The sequence below is a fragment of the Polypterus senegalus genome, chromosome 7 (assembly GCF_016835505.1).
Source record: "Polypterus senegalus isolate Bchr_013 chromosome 7, ASM1683550v1, whole genome shotgun sequence".
NCBI classification, from domain to species: domain Eukaryota; kingdom Metazoa; phylum Chordata; class Cladistia; order Polypteriformes; family Polypteridae; genus Polypterus; species Polypterus senegalus.
The window spans coordinates 6,008,146-6,032,693 of NC_053160.1; the positions used below are offsets into that span (position 1 = coordinate 6,008,146).

At 38.8% G+C, this 24,548-nt stretch overlaps 1 protein-coding gene across 1 annotated transcript in view; it reads left to right on the forward strand.

The window, feature by feature from the left end:
* Positions 1 to 18,736, forward strand: part of tbc1d2 (TBC1 domain family, member 2) — a 146,362-nt gene extending 127,626 nt beyond the window's left edge. Inside the window, exons 11-14 of the mRNA XM_039758180.1 lie at positions 1,178 to 1,298; positions 6,772 to 6,957; positions 11,757 to 11,878; positions 17,976 to 18,736. Of these exons, the coding sequence (XP_039614114.1) occupies positions 1,178 to 1,298; positions 6,772 to 6,957; positions 11,757 to 11,878; positions 17,976 to 18,177 (631 nt within the window). The 3' untranslated portion in view covers positions 18,178 to 18,736. The remainder of the gene's footprint in view (positions 1 to 1,177; positions 1,299 to 6,771; positions 6,958 to 11,756; positions 11,879 to 17,975) is intronic.
* The last annotated feature ends 5,812 nt before the right edge of the window (positions 18,737 to 24,548 follow it).

Consider the following 24,548-nt stretch of genomic DNA (forward strand, 5'->3'; position numbering starts at 1 on the left):
GCCAAAAGTTACAGAATATATAACTATTTCTTATCACCCTGACCTTGCTAGAAACAGCTCATTCATGGCTTATCCTGACTCCCTACTCCAGTCTGGCTCCTCTCAGGCCCTTCCTGTAGCCACCAATATTTCTTGTATCTTGCCATTCAGTATTATTCATTGCTACTCATATTTCCTAATCGGTTCTTAACTGGCACATGTTCCCCCTTTTCTGACCTCGGGCTCACCCCGTTCATCGTTTCCCCCTTTCTCTGTCCCTTTGGGTCATTAAATATTGGTGGCTCCTCTCTGAACTTAGTTTAAAGGAAATATGGCATAAGCCAGCGTTTCTCAACCTTTAAGTATTTGCGACCCAAGTTTTCAAAGCAGTTTTAATCGCACCCCCCCCCCAACATTTTTTTGAAATGTAGATGCATATTTTATTATACCTACTTAACTTTTATCGACATTTATCTAACTCTATATTTATTGTTCTAGTATCAGAATGTAGTATAAGTTAATTTGTTTTGGTTTCAAAAGGTGTTTTTTTCATATTTTTGATTCTTGTTTTCTTTGTTTCACATCTTCGCACCCCTCTTTTCGTTTCTTTGCGCCCCCCCCAGGGGGGTCCACCCCACAGGTTGAGAACCACTGGCATAAGCCTTTATTGTTTAATTGCTTAGTATACTTGATTTGTGTAAAAGTTCACATTAAGCTTAAGTCTTATAGAAGTTAATGTTAAGTTTATATCAACTTATGCTAATACATGAGCTTTTATTTTCTATAGTTTCAGTTTTTGTTTATTTAATCTTCGTTCACTTCTTTTTCTGTTTTTTAGACTGATATTTGGGCTCTTCTCTGATTAGGTTCCCAAGGTAGCGGACATCTTGACCTCTTCTGTATATTGTTCATTTACCTTGACGTCTGCTTTGATGACACCTATTTTTCTCTTCAACGTCACCTTTGTTTTTATATTATTTTATGTCATAACTCTTTGTTGTCCATCTGTCCCTTACTTATTGTCAACCTGATTTGGTATTTTTCAGCCCACCTGCTTTGACTTTATATGGTTTCTAGAGGATAATAAAATTGTGCTTAATTTTAGTTAGTTGGAAGACTTTCTATGCAATAACTTTTACTCAGTTCTTGCCAAAATCATGATGCAGCTTGTTTATGGTTTTGTGTATTTATTTTTCAGACTGGCAGCTTTAGCACTTTTAATTCTAAAAAATGAAGAAGATGCTTTCTGGTGTCTCGTTGCAATAGTGGAAAACATCATGCCAAGGGATTACTATAGTAAAACACTTATTGCATCTCAGGTAAGTGTTAAAGTGTTTTTAGTGTTTCATACATTACTTGTATAGATGCAAATAATATGACTAATTATCTTGGGGTAGGGTTCTACATTCTGTCTAAAGGCACTGCTATTAGCCATACAGGAAAAAATATGGAGAAGATTAAATAACTTAAAAGTGTGCGACCTACAGTCAGTTAACCTGCAGTCGCAACTGACTTTTGAACTGGCGCTAACAACCTAGAAGTATGTAGCAGTGACAGGCCACTAGATAGACAGAGTGAAATGTAGGTAGGTAGATTGATTGATTGAACTTTATTTGGCCCCAGGGGAAATTTGGCTTTTTACAGAAGCTCTTTATTTTTTTTTTATTTATTTTTTTTTTTTTAATTTGTATTTATTAATTTTATTACAATCAATACATAGCAATCAAGTTTTTACAAAAAAAAGAATTATGTTAAGAACAGATCGATCCCCACCCCTGAGAGAAAGAGCAAGCCAAACGGTGTAAAATTTAAGGCTTGTAAAAATACCTAAATTAATAAATTCTCTGTGCTTTATAAACTTATTTTAAAATATTACTGATTAGATCCTGCCATGTTTTGAAAAAAGTCTGTACAGATCCTCTAACTGAGTATTTGATTTTTTCCAATTTTAAATAGTATAACACATCACTTTCCCACTGACTTAAAAGAGGAGAGTTTGGGTTCTTCCAGTTTATCATAATGAGTCTGTGTGCCAACAGTGTAGTGAATGCCATCACAATTTGTTTGACCTTCTCCACTTTAAACCCCTCTGGAAGATCCCCAAACACAGCTGTTAATGGGTTAGGAGGGATTGTGAGTCCAAGGCTGTCTGAGAGGTAATTAAAAAGTTTTGTCCAGAATGATGTTAATTTGGTGCAGGCCCAGAACATGTGACCTAGTGAGGCTGGAGCTCGATTGCAACGTTCGCAGGTTGGATCATGCCCTGGAAACAGTTTGGAGAGTTTTAGTCGAGACAGATGTGCTCGATATATAATTTTGAGTTGTATAATTGTATGCTTTGCGCATATGGAGCTCGAGTGAATTCTCTGCATTGCTACTTTCCACTCCTTTTCTGATATATTAATTGAGAGGTCATTTTCCCAGTGTCCTCTTGGATCTTTGAAAGGAAGGGATTGTAAAATGATTTTATATATTGTAGAGATGGAGTCTAATTCCTCAAAATTGAGCAATATTTTTTCCAGCATGGATGAGGGTGCAAGATGAGGAAAATCTGGAAGGTTCTGTTTAACAAAGTTCCTGATTTGAAGATAGTGAAAGAAATTTGTAGCTGGAATGTTAAATTTGGAATGTAATTGTTCATAGGATGCAAAGACGTTGTCTATATAAAGATCTCTAAGCAAGTTAATTCCAAATTTTTTCCAGATATTAAAAACTGCATATGTTTGTGAAGGTTGAAAGAGGTGGTTCTCTTGCAGGGGTGCCACAGAAAGAAGCTTCTCCGTCTTAAAATGCTTTCTACATTGCTTCCAGATTCTAAGTGAGTGGAGCACAATTGGGTTATTAGTGTATTGCCGATAACGTGTGTTTACTGGAGCGCAGAGCAGGGAATACAAAGAAGTACTGCAGGATTTGACTTCTATTGCGGTCCAAGCCTGTGTATGTTCTTCTATTTGTGTCCAGGTTCTTATCGACTGTATATTTGCTGCCCAGTAATAAAACTGGAAGTTAGGTAGAGCCATGTCGCCTTCTGCCTTTTGTCTTTGTAGGGTCGCTCTTTTGATGCGTGGATGTTTAGAATTCCAAATAAATGAGGTTATTGTTGAATGATTTATTAATGTATATTGGTATGTTTTGAAATAAAAAAAGAGCTTAGGAAGAATATTCATCTTAACAGTGTTAATTCTTCCAGCTAGTGTAAGATGAAGGGTTGACCATCTATGCAAGTCTTGTTTAATTTTTTCCATGCAGACGACGAAATAGAAGCTCTTTAAATAAATACATAAATAGATAGAACACACCAGAATGACTGAAAATGGTGAAAACTGAAACAAAACAAAACTACTGACTTGACAGTCGCAGTCTCCCCGTAAGGCATTATGCAGACGTAGTGCTGTTAGTATAAAGGGAGCCCCAGTAGTTTTCGGACACACTTCTGCTGAATAATTTGTTGGCTGAAAGTCCTGAGTGTTGGTGTGTCACAGAGAGGATGTGAAGCATTGTTCAAAATGGCACTCAGTTTTATTTTCATTCTCTCCTTTGCTACGACCTCCGGGGGGTCCAGAGTGTGTCCCATAAGTGAGCCTGCCCTTTTCATTAGCTTGTTGATTCGGTGGGCCCCTCTTGAAGTAATAGATGAAGATGGCAGATGAAATATGTGTTAACTAGTGAGAAAACAAATTTAGCCAGATATACTGTACAGATAACAGTGCTATCAATAAGCTACCTGCTGCTCTGTAGGCACGGGACTCTCTGGCAAGTTAATTATGTAACTTTATGAGAAACGCAAAACATTGGGGCTGCTAATTCACCCAGGCCTGTGAACTAAGTAGCTTATTGCACCTGTATGTTTCAAGTCACAGTCAGTCACTGATTTTTACATTTATCATTACTGTGGTGAGAGGCTATATGAGCATGGCAGAAACATCAACGTTGTCAGGAGTGTCTGCTGCTGTAGGGTTCTTGGCCTGAACACCAGTTCACAATTTCTATGTGCAGATCTCATGCATGTTGACACAATGACAACTGTGTTGATAACTGCACCATTCTTGATAGCTGCCAGTGCATTTCCATTATTTTGTGCTTTTGTTGACTGTGTATGCAACACGTACAGAGGCTTTTGAAAATCCGCAGAAAAAAGCCTGTGCAAACTTGTCAGCAATCACTTGCAATAAGTAAGGAATTACAGTGTATGTGGAAGTATGCATACTTCATAACTACTGAAGTGTATGAAAACCTTGACTGACTACCAAGCACATCAATTTGCTCCTATTCTTGAACAAATATGCATTAAAAGATTTTCAGTATTGTAAAGATACAGTTTTCACCTAACATTAAAACAAACTCTTCATACAGAATGCATAAATTAAACATTATTTTGAAAATCTGTCCTTACCTTATTTTCTCTTTTTATTGATCACTTGCTCACCTACCAGCAACCGGATCAGTCTGGTTTTACGCTTAAGAAGTCTACCATCGACCGCATCCTGGCACTGAGGGTTCTCATGGAACGCAAACGCGAATATCGGCAGAGTTTCTTTGCAGCCTTTGTCGATTTTCGCAAAGCGTTTGACTCGGTTGATCGAGCTGCCCTGTGGAACATCCTGAGGGTTCACGGGATCCCCTCGAGGTTGCTGGATATCATGGCTGGCCTGCGCACTGGTACTGCGAGTGCTGTGCAGAGTGGAGGCAGGACCTCTGCGTTTTACCCAGTTGATTTTGGGTTTGTCAGCGGTGTGTTCTGCTCCTACTCTGTTCAATGCTTGTATGGACTGGGTGTTGGGCAAGGTCGTGGGGTCCAGCGGCTGTGGGGCATCTGTTGGTAAAGAAATATTCACAGATCTTGACTTTACTGACGATGCTGTGGTCTTCGCGGAGTCAATGGGGGCTCTTGAGAAACTGAGTGAGGAATCTGAGTGTCTGAGCTTGCGAGTGTCCTGATAAAAACCAACATTCAGGCCTTTAATGACCTCTTGGGCACGACCATCAGCACTGTGTCTGTTTGCGGAGAGAGTGTTGACCTTGTTGAGAGGTTTACTTACCTTGACAGTGACATTCATGTCTCTGGTGACTCTTCCTGTGAAGTCAGGAATATCTATGCAAAAGGACAAATGTCCAAGTCTTTAGAGTCCTGGTGCTTCCTGTCTTGCGAGACATGGACGCTATCCAGTGACCTGAGATGAAGACTGGACTCCTTTGGTACTGTCTCTCTCCGGAAAATCAATGGGTACCGTTGGTTTCACTTTGTGTCGAATGAGCGGTTGCTCATGGAGTCCCAAATGAGGCACATTACCTGCATTGTGAGTGAGCGTCAGTTACGGCACTACGGCCATGTGGCGCGTTTCCCCGAGGGTGATTCGGCTCGTAAGATCCTCATTGTTGGGGACCCGAGTGGCTGGACCAGGCCAAGGGGTCGCCCACGTAACACCTGACTGCGGCAGATAGAGGGTCATTTCCGGAGGGTAGGACTGGACCGCGTGTCTGCCTGGGGGGTTGCAATCCAGGATCCTGAGTTGTTTCGCCGTGTGGTGGGTTTGGCTATGCACTGTACCAGTGTATGCTCCCCAACTTGACTTGACTTGTCTTAACATTTTATAAGTAATAATTGACTCAGGAGGGTTGAAGATAGATAGATACTTTATTAATCCCAAGGGGAAATTCACATACTCCAGCAGCAGCATACTGATAAAGAACAATATTAAATTAAATAGTGATAATGAAAGTATAACAGACAGACAATAATTTAGTAAAATATTAACTTTTACCAAAGGTGGAACTGAAGAGTCGCATAGTGTGGGGTCTCCTCAGTCTGTCAGTGGAGCAGGATGGTGACAGCAGTCTGTGGCTGAAGCTGCTCCTCTGTCTGGAGATGATCCTGTTCAGTGGATTCTCCATGATTGACAGGAGTCTGCTCAGTGCCCGTCGCTCTGCCAAGGATGTCAAACTGTCCAGCTCCGTGCCTACAATAGAGCCTGCCTTCCTCACCAGTTTGTCCAGGCGTGAGGCGTCTCTCTTCTTTATGCTGCTTACCCAGCACACCACCACGTAGAAGATGGCGCTCGCCACAACCGTCTGATAGAACATTTGCAGCATCTTATTGCAGATGTTGAAGGATGCCAACCTTCTAATGAAGTATAGTCAGCTCTGTCCTCTCTTGCACAGAGCATCAGTATTGGCAGTCCAGTCCAGTTTATCATCCAGCTGCACTCTCAGGTATTTATAGGTCTGCACCCTCAGCACAGTCACCTCTGATGATCACGTGGTCCATGAGGGGCCTGGTCCTCGAACTTTAAAATATTTTTTTATATATTATTGAGATGCTGCCTGAGTCTTCAAAACTGATCAGTATTGCCTCTGGAATAGAAATGGGTGGGAGGTGAGGAAAATTGGGCAGGTTCCATTTAGCAAAGTTTCTGATTTGAAAGTAGAGGAAAATATTGTGTTTTTGCCAAATTAAATTTGAACCATAATTGTTCATAAGATGTGAAGACATTATCTATATACGGTTCTCAAGAGTGTTTTAATCCTGGGTGTTTTCCAAACATTAAATACTGTGTAGATTTGACAGGGTACAAAAAGGAGGTGCAGAATCTTGGGCACATTTTTTTTTTGTTTCTTTTAGCTTTTATGTGTTGAAATGGCAATGATTACTCATGCAAATGGAAGGTGGTACAGCCTTGTTAATTACTATTTCTTCACAAATTATTTGCTTAATTTTACTGCTGCATTCATACATACTTTTAAGCAAAAATGTCCCTGAAACATGCGCTAATTCCTACTTATTTTATTATCCAGGCAGATCAAAGAGTATTCCGTGATTTCATGACTGAAAAGATGCCTCGACTCATGGCCCACCTTGAAGAACACAACGTTGATTTGTCCTTGATAAGTTTCAACTGGTTCCTTGTGGTATTTGTTGAGAGTCTTCCCACTGACATCCTCCTTAGAGTGTGGGATTCTTTCCTCTATGAGGGAACCAAGGTGAGGTGAACAAGTTGTGAAGATAATGAGAACGGATTCCTTTACACTAGGACATTAAGAGTTTTATATGGGGGTATAATGGAGAACTTCAGCAGGTTTCACTCTCTCTGCCCAAAGGCATCTCACTAAGGCACTTGTTAAGCAAAGGTGCAATCCTGCAGCAGAGCTTCCATATTCATTTCATCTTAGCTTCAGCTAGACTAACGGCAGAGTGCTGTGTTATGCATGTTAGAGCTTTCCATAAGCCATCAAGGACATGTTGTATTGCCTCAGCTTCTGTCCGTTCCGGTTACCACGTTATTTTTTGATTTATTTACAAGTACCCTCGTACTCTTTTTTTCATTTTATTGATTTTATTAAAATCAAATAACTTTCCATACACATAACTCAAGTTTTACAAAAAAAAATAAAAGAAAAGGTTCTAAACAAATCAACTCTTACCCCTGAGAAAGAACTAGGCCAACAGCATAAAACTTTACGCTAGTGAAGGTAAGTGAATAGATAAATTCATAAATGAATAAAGATAAATGGAGTAAAAGATAGCAGAGAACCTGCTTCCTCAATTTAAATGCATATTCTTAAATGTTATTGATTAGATCCTGCCAGGTTCTGAAAATGTTTTGTACAGATCCTCTAAGTGCGAATTTGATTTTTTCCAGTTTCAAATAGTATATAACATCAGTTACCCACTGACTTAGAGTAGGAGAATTAGGATTCTTCCAATTGGGCAAGATTAGTCTATGTGCCAATAGTGAGGCAAAGGCCATTACAGTTTGTTTAAACTTCTCCACTTTAAGGAAGCACCCCAAACACAGCTGTTAGTGGATTAGAACGGATTGTGACCCCCAGGCTGTCTGAAAAGCATTTAAAGTTTTTGGTCCAAAATGATGTTAATTTGGTTCAGGCCCAAAACATGAACTTGATTGCAGGTTGGATCTCATCCTGGAAACATTTTGGACAGTTTTAAACGAGACAGATGTGCTCGATATATAATTTTGAGTTGAAAAATTATATGCTTTGCACATATGGAGCTCGAGTGAATTCTGTGCATTTCTGCCTTCCACTCCTTTTCTGAGATGTTGAGTGTGAGATCCTTTTCTCACTGTCCTCTTGGATGTTTAAAAGGAAGGGACTCTAAAATGGTTTTATATGTTACTGAAATATTGTCTGAGTCCTCGAGACTGATCAATATTTTTTCCGGCATAAAGGTAGGTAGGAGGTGAGGTAAATTGGGCAGCTGTTGTTTAACAAAGTTTCGAATTTGAAGGCAGTGAAAGAAATGTGATGCTGGAAAGTTACATTTGGAGTGTAATTGTTCGTAGGATGCAAAGATGTTGTCTATGTACAGATCACTAAGTGATTTAATCCGAATGTTTTCCAGGCATTAAAAACTGCATATGTTTGAGAGGGTGGAAAAAGGTGGCTCTCACGCAGAGGTGCAAGACATAAAAGCTTTTCTATCTTAAAATACTTACCTTCGTACTCTTAAGCATGTTTTAAGATGAAGTGGGATGGAATAAAATTACAGGTTATAGTTCACAAGATGACTGATGGTGACTGTTTTATTGAAAGACAAATAATTGCATTTTTTGCAGCTGTTATGTACAGTATATACCTTTGGTATCAGTGAGATACTTTTGTCTAGTGAAAGTGGATAAGAGCTGGATGGAGCAAACACACAAGTACAGTAATCCCTCGCTATATCACACTTCGACTTTCGCGGCTTCACTCCATCGCGGATTTTAAATGTAAGCATATTTAAATATATATCACAGATATTTCCCTGGTTCACAGATTTCTGCGGACAATGGGTCTTTTAATTTAAAGTACATGCTTCCTCAGTTTGTTTGCCCAGTTGATTTCATACAAGGGACGCTATTGGCGGATGGCTTAGAAGCTACCCAATCAGAGCATGTATTACACATTAACTAAAACTCCTCAATGATATACGATGTGCTTCCCGCGCGGTGCTTGATTGTTTGCTTTTCTCTGTCTCTCTCACTCTCTCTGCCTGACGGAGGAGGTGTGAGCACAGGGGCTGTTTGCTTAGAAGATACGGACGCTACTCTAAAAAATGCTGAAAGATTACCTTCACATTGCTCCCTTCTTTGCGGCAGCTTTATCGCGGTGCGCATACTTAAAAGCCCAACAGCACGTATTGATTTTTTGATTGTTTGCTTTTCTGTCACGCTCTCTCTATCTCTCTGACATTCTCTGCTCCTGACGGCGCTCCTTTGAAGAGAAAATATGTTTGCATTCTTTTAAATGTGAGAAAGAACTGCCATCTCTGTCTTGTCATGGAGCACAGTTTAAACTTTTGACTAAAGGGTGTTATTTCATGTCTAGAGGACTCTAATAATGTTAACAGTGTGGGAGAGTTTCTAAGGGCTTAAAATATATAAAAATAACCATACAAACATATGGTTTCTACTTCGCGGATTTTCACCTATCGCGGGGGGGTTCTGGAACGCAACCCCCGTGATCGAGGAGGGATTACTGTAATTGCATTCCATGAAGTGGCTCACCCTGCACATGGTGTATACAACATCCTCATCTTGATTGCTGGCCAAAATGAAGAGGGGGTCGCAGACTAAGCACTTGTCAAAAATTAAATTGAACATGCTTGTACTGTATGTACATATATACTATAAATTTCACCCTAAGAAGGTAGTGAAACCGAATTTATTGAGCTGTTGAAAGTGAAAAGAACTTGGCATCTGAAGCACAAAAACAGAGGAAATATGTCTGTAATTCTTGCAGCTCATACTGTATATAATTTAAAACCAATTATCCTCCATTACTACAACAGCACACCTTCAGTCACACTACTCCAAGCAAAAACTGAAAGTAAAATCTGGTTTCTTTCATTGAAGGTGATGACATATCCACATTTACTTAAAAGAAAGGGATAAAAGAAACTCATTAATACAAATGTTGCTCTCTTTTTGCTGGATGAGTGATTTGTCCACATACCCTCTGCATAAATTACTGAAAACCTTTCTGTGTAACTTGCAGATTATTCTTTCTATTTTAGTGCAGTTTCATCTTTATGCTAATCTTCTATTCTTCCAAAATTACATCAACATTATTTTGATAAAGAGTTTTCTTTTGAAGAGAGTAGTATAATCGGAGTTAGTCAGCAGTTACTGTACAGACCTGCCACAAACCAGCAGTGCTGCTTCAGTTTTCTTTAATTTCATGGCCAGTTATCCATTTTAAATTGCTGTGTCTCATTTTGTTTTGTTCAACACCATATAGAGTGCAGGGCCAATGTGTGACTGGCATAGACACTTTCACCTTGCCCAGTAGAGGAGTGAGTCTAGGTAAACTAAAATTAAAAGTATACAGAGAAATTCTACCAATACACGTCAGCGTACATCTAACACACCTCAGCACATGTTGTAGCACTGCAGTGTTTCAGTTTTCCTGTGCTGTTCATATTAGTTAAGGGAAATATGTTTTTTCTCTTTTTAGTGCTCCTTTGCCCATGTTTCTTAACAGATTAATTTGTCTCAGAAGAAAACTTGATCTTCATCATTTTATGTAGTGAAACAACCCAGGACAGTATACTGTTACCCACCTATCTTCAACTCTCTGATCTGGAATCTCCTCCTATGCCACTTTTAAGGGTGAACACTAAGTACGTCTGATGGACATCTGGGCAAGATCTGCCAAATCTCTGCTAAAACACAAGCTATCTACCTTCTCCCCAAATCTGGCAATCCTTAGCTTAAATTATTGAATTAGCTGGTACATGTAGACCTCTAGGTAGCAGGCCTCTTTCAGAAAAACCTCCAGAATCTTCAACATCATTGAGGACTTGAATTGTATTCGTGACATTTTTTAAATTTGGACACTGACTATGCTGGTACAGTAACCATGTTGAATTAGACCCACTAATTAGAAAATAATGAATGAATTAAACAATTAGAACACCCAGCAAAAAACAGAATAGAAATCAAGATGAAAATATTGTTAAAAAGAAAAAAAAATACATTATTCCCATATAACTACTTGGTATGTTTTAATATATTTTACCAAACCTAATTTTCTAATTTCTACATTTTTCCTAAAACACAGAATCTGGCAAATAACAGTTCGCTTAATTAGCCCAGGAGTCCAATTAAAAATTGAAGCTGGTTGGAACAAAACCTGCAGCCACAGTGGGCCCCCAGGACCGACGTTGAGAACCCCTTTTGGTGTAAAGGGTTAAAAGAGTGATTTTGTTTATATTAAAATTCCTTCTCTCTGTTGTAACATGAGCCCTGGGTTGTAATTCATGTCCAAGCACCATCTGTGTAATGCTGTATGTAGTCTAAGTGTCTACATTTATTTTCTTCTTTGTACTCTGGATTTCCTCGCATATCCTACAGATATACACATTATCCATCCATCCATTATCCACCGCAGGGCACACACACGCACACACTAGGGACAATTTAGGATCACCAATGCACCTAACCTGCATTTCTTTGGACTGTGGGAGGAAATCGGAGACACTGGGAAAGCAAGCAAACTCCACACAGGGAGGACCAGGGAAGTGAACTCAAGTCTCCTAACTGCAAGGCAGCAGCGCTACCAGAACAGGCTCTGGATTTTTCAGCTTTTAACGAGTCAATGGATGAAGCTCTACATAGCACATGGTTATGCATCATTTTCTTGGTCAAGGCTGAGCCTGCATCATACTTGTTAAATCATATCAGCACAGATCATGATCAGGTGATTTTCCAAAAGAAGGTTGCCACCATCTTCTTTGTTTATGTTTACTAAAATATTATCATTATCATTTCTTATTTTAGGTGATATTTCGATATGCCCTAGCTCTCTTTAAATATAAGGAAGAGGAAATTTTAAAAATACAAGAAAATGTAGAAATCTATCAGTATCTGAGATTCTTCAATAAAACAGTCTCTGACGGAAGGTAAGAGTTTTGAATTTTCCCTTTGTTTTAATGAGAATAAAGTTATGGATGAACTATGCAATTCATTCAAATTTAATCATAGTATGCATTTACCGTTATCAAACAGTGAGGAAGAAGGATTATTCACATGAAGTCCTACCTGAAAAGGATTCCTGTTAATAATCTCATTCCATCTCTTTTCCTTTCGTATTTTTCGTGAGAATCACAGTGGCCACAGGCTGAGTCGATCAGACCATAACATACTATATACATATTCAAATTTCACCTGTCCAAATTTAAACATGGATAAGAAGCAGTTTTAATTCGAAAACCTTCCATATTGTTGAACGAGTCATCATATTGAATTGGAAAGTAAGTCTCTTGACCCCACAACAGTGCAGGAACCTTTTATTGTTGGCTTGTACTGAACCTGCAACATTGGTCTCTAAACAGAGCTCATTATATCCTGTGAGGAATGGTTTATACTGTAGATTTATTGGTAAATCAAGAGCTGCACAGATCCACTGGAAAGTCGTATCGTTTCTCTACTTGTAGTACGCAGTCAAGTGCGTTTAAATACTTAATGTGTATATCAAGCCATTGTTTTTAACCTCCTACACAATCTGACTCTTGAATAAAAAGAGATGTTGCATTCCACGTCTCAAGTGCAGATGTAATCAGCAAGCTCTAATACATTCAGTTCTGTCCCTCAACTAGCATTTACACAGACGACCAAGTAGCAATGGTCATCCCACTGCCAGGTGTGCACCTGTAAATACCATTGCCTTAGCTACTGGAATAGATTCAGTGATGTTTGTTACAGGCAAGTGTACCCTGGGATACTGTAGTATAGTAAGGACATATATATATGTAGATCGGGGGTAGACATATATACAGTCAAAGTAAAAAGTATGTGAACCCCTAGGAATTATCTCTATTTATGTCTAATTCCCATATAAAACATGGTTGTACAGTATCTTCATGTCAATCCCAATAATGAGCAAACACCGTCTCCTGTAACTAAAGATACACAGATTTTTAGAGAACTTTTGACCATATTGAATAAATCATTCAAACTGTGAAACTGAAAGGATGGAAAAAGTAAGTGAACCCTAAGCTAATGACTTTTTCAAAAGCTCATTGCAGTCCGAATTTAGCACACCTGGAGTCCATTTAATGAAACGAGTTCAGAGGTGTGCCCTAGAATTACCTTGATTGATCAAAAACACTATAAAGTTTGAGCTTTTAACAAGAAGCATATCCAGATGGGAATAATGCCTCGCACAAAAGAGCTGTCTGAAGAGCTTCGATCGAGAATTGTTCATCTACATCAGGCTGGAAAGGGTTACAAAGTCATCTCAAAGATTTGAGATATCCGTCAGTCTACTGTTAGGCAAGTTGTCTATAAATGGAGACTATTTGGTATTGTGGCTTCTCTGCCTAGAAGTGGGTGCCCTGCCAAGATGACCCCAAGAGCATGAGGTAAAGAAGAACCCTAGAGTGACAGCAAAGGACTTGAAGTCATCAGAACTGGCTAACATCTCTGTTCATGAGTCAACTATGCGCAAAACATTGAACAAGAAAGGAGTCCATGGCAGTAAACAACGAAGGAAGCCACTGCTATCAAAAAAGAACATCGCTGAGCACTTGGACACTCCACAACGGTACTGGGAAAATGTTTTGTGGAGTGGTGAAACCAAAATCGAACTATTTGGGAGGAACAAGCAGAACTTCATTTAGCATAAAAAGGGCACTGCATATCAACATCAAAATATCATCCCTACAGTAAGGTATGGTGGAGGGAACAATATGATTTGGGCCTGCTGTGCTGCATCAGGGCCTGGATAGCTCGCCATCATTGAGGGGAAAATGAATTCACAAGTTTATCAACAAATTCTCCAGGATAATGTGAGGGTGTCTGTCCGTCAACTTAAGCTCAGAAGAGGCTGGGTGATGCAACAGGACAATGACCCCAAACATCGCAGCCAATCCACAGCACAATGGCTTCAGAAGAACAAACTCCACCTTTTGGAGTGGCCCAGTCAGAGCCCACATCTCAGTCCTATTGAATGACTTGAAGAGAGAGAGCCACACACAGAAGATGACCAAAGAATATGGAAGAGTCAAGGCAGTTCTGCAGGGAAGAATGGGCTCAAATCCCCCCGCACGATGTGCAGGTCTGATCTGCAGTTACAGGAAGCGCCCAGTTGAGGTCATTGCTGCCAAAGGGAGGGGACAACCAGTTGTTAAATCCCAAGGTTCACTTTTTCCACTTCCACTATGAACGTTGAATGCATTTGTAAAATAGAAATGAAAGAGTAGAATTTGTTAGATAGATAGATAGATAGATACTTTATTAATCCCAAGGGGAAATTCACGTTTGTGCATCATTGGCTTAAGCTCATTGTGTATATCAGTACCTGTGATTTAGACGAAGATCAGATCACTTTTTATGACTAATTAATGCAGTAAACCAGATAATTCCAAAGGGTTCACATCCTTTTTACTTTGACTGTATATAGATTGTTTTGGTTTTTTTTTTTTACAATATGCTTGAACATTCCGGTTGATTTTGCGACTTCTGTCATTGACCAATGTTTCATAGTTCGCCTGGCAGTTCCGATTTTTTTGCGCGAATCCCAGAATCATGCAGAGGGGAGGAGGGCAGGTCTCAATAGACAAAAGCCAGATCTGCCCATACCACAACTCTACAACAAAGGAGCAGGCCTCACCACCTCAACCAACCTAGCCCTGGACTCAAAAGACAGGTATTCGACCTGCATGGGCCAAAAAAATGGGGAAAGGGCTTTTAGAGGTCAAAACATACACAGGAGGAAGAGGAGAAAAACTGAAAAAAAATCTCTGACATAAAACAAAGACAGTTCCTTAAATGACGTGACAACATGGTAATACCTGAACTATTCCGAAGCGACGTTTGCACTGTTTTGTGTTTTTTGTATCTCACACCCTCCTACACCTTTATTGTAAGAGCATCCCTTATCCTATAATATTAATAATAATACATTTTATTTGAAGCGCCTTTCAAAAAACTCAAGGTCACTGTACAATCAGATAAAAAATTAAACATTCAATAACTTTATAAAATCCAAATAAAACAACACCAGTAACAATTACAGTGAATAAGCAATTTTGAACAGATGAGTTTTAAGATTAGCCTGAAATTGGTGAAGGGTAGTCATGTTCCTAAGGTAGGCAGGTAATGAGTTCCATAAGGAGGGTGCTGATCTGCTAAACGCTCGATATCCCATCGTGACAAGACGTGCTGGTGGAAGAAGAGGATCTGAGCATGCGAGAGGGTTTAGTGACTTGTAGGAGCTGTGAGAGATATGTAGGGGCAAGATTATGAATAGCCTTATATGTAAGGACTAAAATTTTATAGTTGACCCTAAACTTTATTGACAGCCAATGAAGCTGCTGAATAACAGGTGTGATGTGATCAGAGTCGGGTGTTTTAGTAATTATACGAGCAGCCGAATTCTGAACAAGTTGAAGTTTAAGTAGTAACTTTTGGGGCAGACCAAAGAGAAGTGAGTTGCAATAGTCCAGGCGGGAGGTGACCAAACTGTTGACTAAAATAGCAGTAGAGTAATTTGACAAAGATGGACGCAGGCGATTGATGTTACGCAGGTGAAAGTAAGCTGCTCGGGTAATAGAACTAATGTGAGACTGAAAAGACAACGTGCTATCCAGAATTACACCAAGGCTTTTTATCTGATCTGTACAGGTAACAGATGTGTTGCCAATTAATACTGAGATCTTTGATGCCTTCGCAATTGCAGATTTCGTGCCCATAAGAAGCACCTCAGTTTTATTAGAGAACTGCAAGAAGTTAGAAGAAAACCAAGACTTGATCTCAGCAAGGCAGTCAGTAAGTGAGGATGGTGGAAGCGATGCAGATGGTGAAGTTGAGATATATAACTGGGTATCATCTGCGTAACAATGAAAGTTTATCTTCCATTTGCGAAAAATGACACCCAAAGGGAGCAAATAAATGATAAACAGCAAGGGGCCAAGGACAGAACCTTGAGGAACCCCAGATACTACAGGAGTGGGAGTGGAGGTACATGTGTCCAGCTGAATGAATGGAGTTCTGTCTGTAAGATATGTCTTAAACCACGTTAACGGAATGTGAGAAATACGAGAGTGCCGATAACCTTTTTAGTAAGGTGGAGTGACAGACAGTGTCGAATGCAGCACTGAGGTCAAGAAGAACAAGGATTGTGATTAGGCCCGAGTCTGCAGCCACTAAAAGATCATTAGCGATCTTAATTAGTGCCGTCTCAGTGCTGTGAAAACGTCGAAAGCCTGACTGGAATGGTTCGTATAAACTGTTAGCAGATAAATGCTGATGTAGTTGGGAAGCCACAGTTTTTTCAAGAACCTTTGAAATAAAAGGAAGATTAGAAATTGGTCGAAAATTATTAAAGTCAGTAGGGTCAGCCCCAGGTTTTTTCAATAAGGGGTGAATCACTGCAGTTTTCATAGACTGGTGAACAATTCCGATGTGAATAATTGAAACAACAAGAGGAGCTAACGAGGAAAGGCAGGCTTTAACCAGAACAGTGGGAATTGGATCCAGGTGACAGGTCGAAGGCTTAGAGCTGTTGATGAGATCCATGATTTCTGAGGTGGAGGGAAGCTCAAACATAGAAAATGAATGAGTAGGAGGAGGAAAATCATCAATGGTGGAGTCAGAGCCTAAATTATAATATATTGCCTGGATTTTATCATTAAAGAATGATGGAGCATTCGATCAGAAGAAAATATGAAACTGGTTTTAAATTAAAAGTCGTTGAAGTGGCGAAAGAAATTGGTAACTGCGTTGCTGCAACATAATTTGGTGTGTCTGAGAAACTGATGCAAGATTGGAGGAAGCAAGAAGATGTAAAAAAATAAATAAATTAAGTGTTGTATTTTTGAATGAGCATATAAGTCTGGGTCTGATTTTATGACTGATTTTTTGGATTTCAAGATCCGACTTATACTTGAGTATATGCGGTATAAAAAATTAATAAAAAGAAAAAAGGCTGCAAGAAAGGGACAGAATAAGAACACCAAAAAGGTTTGTCAAACGGACAGAATTTGAATGAAACCAAATTCCATACAGAGACCAAATGACAGTACTTTATAATAAAGCAAATAGTCCAATTATAAATGCACAAAATCAAAATCGGGGGATCAAGGGAAAAACACAATGCCAAAGCTGCTATTTCTCCTGTAGTACAAGTATTGCTGGGGGTGGTCCCTATCGTCAACATTAAGTGGTCCCAACCACTGAGACTCTACATAAAGGGGACAAGCAGTGAACAAAGAAGACTAACACATTAAATGTTAACATAATGCAAAATAGAAAAATTAACAAACAACACATAATGTAAGTAAATAAATAAAACAGAACAAAATGAAAAACAGAACTAATAATATAGCATGATAAATTAGTTCAAAAGATAAAAAAAAAACAAAAGTATTAAGTAAAGAAAAGCAGAGCCATGACAGCTTAGTGTAACTCAAAGCCAAAGGGTGGTAGAGACTGACTTGACTGCATCAGTTGCAAGGTAGGATCAACTGAAGACGAAGTCTACCATTTGTAATAGTGAATTTAACGATTACATTTATTTTTATTTAAAAGACTTTAATATCCTGTAGCTTACTTCTTGTGTATTCTTAATTTTTTAATATTTTGTACATATGTTGAAATAGGTGATGCATATTAATAAGTGGACAGCACAATGGAACACTGGTTTCTGCTTCTATCCCAGGTATTGCTGAGCTGGCCTTAGTTAAGATGTACTTTGGCTCCCCATTTGCTAACCAACTTCAGAAAACAGACAACAGTGCCTATGTATTCATCCATCCATCCAATAGCTAATGTTAACTAGGGATCAAAAAACAAAATGTCACCTAACAAAATGTGAAAGATTACAAATTTTCTATTTTGAAAGCATGCACTGTAATTTTCCTTTCATAGATACTGAGAATAATTTGAAGTGCGGTCTCACCCTGGGCAATATGCATCCATGTTATTGTATATATTGTAATAATAATACATAATTGTTGTTTGTTGCGTATAATGCTAATTTTTGTATTTCATTTGTAGAAAGCTGATGAACATAGCCTTTAATGACATGAATCCATTTCCCATGAAGCTGCTAAGAAACCGGCGGACATATCACTTAGAGCGACTAAGGGTGGAACTTGCAGAGCTTGAGCGTATACAGGAAGAATTTACAAGAGAACAAAAGGAATGTAAAGATAAGGACCTGGATAATGCTGGCAGTGAAGATGAAGAAGACACATAATTGCCCAAGGTGGACTGCCTTGCTGTGGAATATAAGAGTAGGAACTCCATGATGCTACACTTTTGTAAAGACAGCGACAGAAATGCAAAATATCTAAAAGTCTAATGTTTTTTACAGTCAAAGGTTAAATGCTCAAATGTCTTTAGGCTTATTGTAATTGTTTCAGTGAAATAATGCTAAGACAATCCTGTGTATTGAATAAAAAACAACTAGAAAGAGTGTCCAGGCACTTTGTCCTCCAACTGGATCAGATATAATTATCACCAGTTGAGTGTAAAATAGCTTGTATTTTTTGGATTTGTTCTTTTAATTATTTGAAGTTTGTACTTGTGAGTGCTGGCCATTGAAATGATGTGCTTAGGTGTACACATTGCAGGAAGGATCAGGGTTAAACATGTACCCTAATGATTCCTAGCCTCCAGGCCATGCTGCTGTTTTAGATTCAGTAGTACTGTAGATTAATGACAGCCCTCTGTGGAATCACAACACAGTTTTATCATTTTCTTTACTTATACAGTAGATACATTTTCTTACTGTGTTTGTATCTAAAATGACAAATTTGTTCTGAGATTTTTCAGGTAAGGCAGACAGAAGTTTTGAGGTAAAGTAGTTCTACGCACTAACCATGGTGCCAGAGAGTGCCAAAGTATTACATACTACCTGTTCCCCTGTGGCTCCGCATGCATAGTAGTGGAAGAGGACAAACTTTAAAAATCAAGAAAACAAAACCAAAATGTAATCATTTGTTTGAGAAGAATTTGTATTGATAGCTTTCGTATCCGAGTTGATATACAATATTTTTGGTTCTGCTGTCTGGGGCGAGAATATAGCTGTGATCTCTTTGGCAAAAATGTAAAAAGTTGTCAAGGTATCACTGGGCCAAGCAGAAGATGGGTAAGCTGCCACTGTATCTGATCATATTCAGCTCTGATGAGAGGGCTTGGGGAGTAGAGCATGTGACCATAATATCTCTGGCAATGAGCAGCTACCCTCTAAAACACACGTACAGTGGTGTGAAAAACTATTTGCCCCCTTCCTGATTTCTTATTCTTTTGCATGTTTGTCACACAAAATGTTTCTGATCATCAAACACATTTAACCATTAGTCAAATATAACACAAGTAAACACAAAATGCAGTTTTTAAATGATGGTTTTTATTATTTAGGGAGAAAAAAAAATCCAAACCTACATGGCCCAGTGTGAAAAAGTAATTGCCCCCTGAACCTAATAACTGGTTGGGCCACCCTTAGCAGCAATAACTGCAATCAAGCGTTTGCGATAACTTGCAATGAGTCTTTTACAGCGCTCTGGAGGAATTTTGGCCCACTCATCTTTGCAGAATTGTTGTAATTCAGCTCTATTTGAGGGTTTTCTAGCATGAACCGCCTTTTTAAGGTCATGCCATAGCATCTCAATTGGATTCAGGTCAGGACTTTGACTAGGCCACTCCAAAGTCTTCATTTTGTTTTTCTTCAGCCATTCAGAGGTGGATTTGCTGGTGTGTTTTGGGTCATTGTCCTGTTGCAGCACCCAAGATCGCTTCAGCTTGAGTTGACGAACAGATGGCCGGACATTCTCCTTCAGGATTTTTTGGTAGACAGTAGAATTCATGGTTCCATCTATCACAGCAAGCCTTCCAGGTCCTGAAGCAGCAAAACAACCCCAGACCATCACACTACCACCACCATATTTTACTGTTGGTATGATGTTCTTTTCTGAAATGCTGTGTTCCTTTTACGCCAGATGTAACGGGACATTTGCCTTCCAAAAAGTTCAACTTTTGTCTCATCAGTCCACAAGGTATTTTCCCAAAAGTCTTGGCAATCATTGAGATGTTTCTTAGCAAAATTGAGACAAGCCCTAATGTTCTTTTTGCTTAACAGTGGTTTGCGTCTTGGAAATCTGCCATGCAGGCCGTTTTTGCCCAGTCTCTTTCTTATGGTGGAGTCGTGAACACTGACCTTAATTGAGGCAAGTGAGGCCTGCAGTTCTTTAGACGTTGTCCTGGGGTCTTTTGTGACCTCTCGGATGAGTCGTCTCTGCGCTCTTGGGGTAATTTTGGTCGGCCGGCCACTCCTGGGAAGGTTCACCACTGTTCCATGTTTTTGCCATTTGTGGATAATGGCTGTCACTGTGGTTCGCTGGAGTCCCAAAGCTTTAGAAATGGCTTTATAACCTTTACCAGACTGATAGATCTCAATGACTTCTGTTCTCATTTGTTCCTGAATTTCTTTGGATCTTGGCATGATGTCTAGCTTCTGAGGTGCTTTTGGTCTACTTCTCTGTGTCAGGCAGCTCCTATTTAGGTGATTTCTTGATTGAAACAGGTGTGGCAGTAATCAGGCCTGGGGGTGGCTACGGAAATTGAACTCAGATCGGATACACTACAGTTAGGTGATTTTTGAACAAGGGGGCAATTACTTTTTCACACAGGGCCATGTAGGTTTGGATTTTTTTTTCTCCCTAAATAATAAAAAACATCATTAAAAAACTGCATTTTGTGTTTACTTGTGTTATATTTGACTAATGGTTAAATGTGTTTGATGATCAGAAACATTTTGTGTGACAAACATGCAAAAGAATAAGAAATCAGGAAGGGGGCAAATAGTTTTTCACACCACTGTAAGTCTGATCTCTCTCTCCAAAACATCAAACATTACTCCTTAACAATCTCTAGATGATAATGTCTGCTGAACAAACAGGTATCGCTACCTAAGTGGAGGCAAGGTACACTCCAACACGTGGTGATACGTAGAGTGACTCGAACGGAGGCTGGCACATGAGTGAGGAGGGCACGGCCCGCAGCCTCTGTCTCGGACTTGCGCAAATAAATCGGTGCTGCAAGTGAACCATCATACTTAGCATAATGAGAGAAGTCAAAAAAAATCAACTGGAATGTTTAAGCAATTTATAGAAAAAAAAAACCCAATATAAATCCGTTAAGTAGTTCTCTTGTGAGAAGCGGACAGAAAGACAGCCGTGGGGCTTTATATATATATATGGTTGCAAAAATATTTTAATGTTAATCAGCCGTCTTAGCAAAATGCATTCTCTTCACTTGGTGTTTATTTCAATGTTAATGTGCTATTATACACATTGTAGCTTACCGACAATGTTAAAGATGAGCGTCACACAAAATAAAGATTCACACTCAGTCACTAACGTAATGAATTACTATTCCTTTAAATACGGCAAGCCCGAGTTCCTTTTTCACTGTACATATATACAGTATATATAATGTTGCTGTCATTAATAGCATGCTTTGTTAAAAATATGAAAAGGAACATGTCTACAGAGATATCTAATTAGTTATTTACACGTAAAATAAATACTCTGCATACAGATATGTAATATGCTGGATGCACATATTTATATCATGGTAAGATTACTCACCGCAGCGCAGCACCTAAAATAATGTTCATTATTAATCTTATTCTATGGTATTTTGAAACATAATTAGCATGAAGATTGCTCCTTCTGTAGTAGTGGTTTTCTAACATGAATTCCATGTTATTACTTATTTAAATGAATAGTTAAAAAAATGCTCAGTTTTGCTTTTAGTAAAGTCAAAGTTTCCCCCCAATCTTACTTGAATATTTAGTTAACTTCATAACTTTGTTTCTCAGGAAGATCTTGCACAAAGAAAATGGGTAACAGTTTTTCCTTGTGCTTTTTTGCATTGGTGTGTTCTGGTTAAACTGGTTAGAGAAAAGCATTTTTTCAGCTCTTTTCCTAAACTATCTTTTACTTATGTGTTTATTTAATTCATTTTTTATTCCTCTTTGAATGTAAGCAAAATCGTATATAGTGATATTTAGAATACATTTTGAAGTTATTTTAATACTGCCAATAATGTTATACTGGGATATGGACACAGGACGTTTGGAACTACGTATTGTATTGTAAAGTAAGTGTTTTGTTGTAGACTTTTTACAAGTGTTTATTAATATTGCTGTGATCCACAAAAGGCACTAGGACACGGACGTCAACTCTAGCTGTGTTTCTCTTTTTTTTCTTTTATGCCAGTTTGCACTTCCATATTATAGTCTCAAATTGTATAACAATCTGGAAGCGGTTGGTAATCTGCTGAGACCTCTGTGGTGATGGTAAAAGTGAGACCGAGAATTTCATGAACCGGATTAGCAGAAAACGGTTGTTTCCTATACAGAAAGCTCAAAAATAGCCAATAGAGTGTACTTTTACAGGGAGTGCAGAATTATTAGGCAAGTTGTATTTTTGAGGATTAATTTTAATATGGAACAAACACAGTGCTATCAGTCAATCCAAAATGTTAATAAACCTGAAACCTGAATGTTTCACAACGGAAATGTGAGTGTGAACATCATCAGGGGAATACATATGTGCGCACAATTATTAGGCAACTATTAGTGTGCAGATTTATTATGCAACTAAAGGAAAAATGAAAATGTTCCCATCTCACTTGTTTCTTTTCATCTGTTATAGTGAGAATAATAAACAAACACCTCAAAATTTACAAATAAACATCTCTGACATTTCAAAAAAAAAATCAATCAATCAATCAATGACCAATATAGCCACCCTTCTTTCCAATAACAGTCATAAGCCTTTCCATTCATGGAGTCTGTCAGTTTCTTGATCTGTTGACGATCAGCTTTTTGTGGAGCAGTGACTACAGCCTCCCAGACACTCTTCAGAGAGGTGTATTGTTTTTCTCCCCCGTAAATCTAGCGTTTAAGAAGTGCCCACAAGTTCTCGGTAGGGTTTAGGTCAGATGAGGAAGGGGGGCCATGTCATTATTCCTTCATCTTTAAGGCCTTTACTGGCTGGCCACGCAGTGGAGAACTTCGATGCAAGTGATGGAGCATTGGCCTGCATAAAAATCATGGTCTTCTTCCTGTATCACTGTTTGAAGAAAGTGTCTTCGAAAAACTGGCAGTAGGTTTGGGAGTTGATTTTGAGTTCATCTTCAATGCAAAAGGTCCAACTAGCTCATCTTTAAAAATACCAGCTCATACCAGTACCCCACCTCCACGTTGGAGTGGAGCTCTGTGCCCATTACTGATCCACAGGTCCATCCATCTGGTCCATCAAGAGTCACTCTCATCTCATCGGTCCATAAAACCTTTGAAAAAAATCTGTCTTCAGATATTTCTTGGCCCAGTTTTGACGTTTCAACTTATGTTTCTTGTTCAGTGGTGGTTGGGTTTCAGCCCTCCTTACCTTGGCCATGTCTTTGAGCACTGAACACCTTGTACTTCTGGGCACTCCAAGTAGGTTGCAGCTCTGGAATATGAAAGTACTGGAGGATAATGGGTTCCTGGTAGCTTCACGTTTGATTCTTCTCAAATCTTTGGCAGCTAATTTGCGTCTTTTGTTCTCAACACGTTTCTTGCGACCCTGTTGACTATTTGCAACAAAATGTTTGATGGTTCTGTGATCACACACCAATATCTTAGCAATTCCAAAAGTGCTGCATCCCTCTGAAAGACTTTTTACAATTTTTGACTTTTCAGAGTCAGTTAAATCTCTTTTTTGGCCCATTTTGTCCGAGGAAAACTAGCTGCCTAATAATTCTGCACACCTTGATATAGGGTGTTGATCTCTTTAGGCCACACCCTCCCTCATTACACAAATACACATCACCTGACGTGCTGAAATCCAATAAGCATTCAAGTTAATACAGCTTGGAGTTGGAATATACCCATTAAAAATGATGATATGGTCAAAATACTCACTTGCCTAATAATTGTGCACACAGTGTACAAGCTTCATGTAACTGCCAAACTGCTAGAAACTTGTGTTACGTTGCAATAGCCCTGTGTATGCTTACATTTACTGTATATATGTGTGACATTTAGAGATTGTTGGAGCATTTCGAGATTTATAAAGTTTCTCCACAGCATGTTCCCTTTCTCTTCCATTTACACTTTACTTGAAGTCACTTTACTTCAGCATTGACATGAGATAAATGTTTATGAGGCTAAGGATAATCTAAACATGCAAACACCTTTTATTGGACTTGTAAACAGATGTTGGCTTAGGAACTGTTATGATCAAACTATGATAGATGCAGAGAAATATTGTGCTAATAACCTGCACATGAAGAATTTAAGGGTCTAAGCCAAAATCCTGACTCTGGTTTGCTGCAGTCAAACGTAAGTAAAGCTGCACAGATAAAAGTCTGATACTGTAAGTCCAGTTTCTTTTTAATTTGGTTTATGTTACTTCAGTACTCAAAAAAGTTATTATTCATGAACAACTAATGTGCTAGTTTGATAAATTATTTAAAGGATGCGTTCTTTCTTACAGTACAGTAAGTCTGAAGATTTTAAAGTAGGCTTCTGTCTCTGCAGCCCTGAACAAGAGTAAGTGGGATCTGTCCTTATAC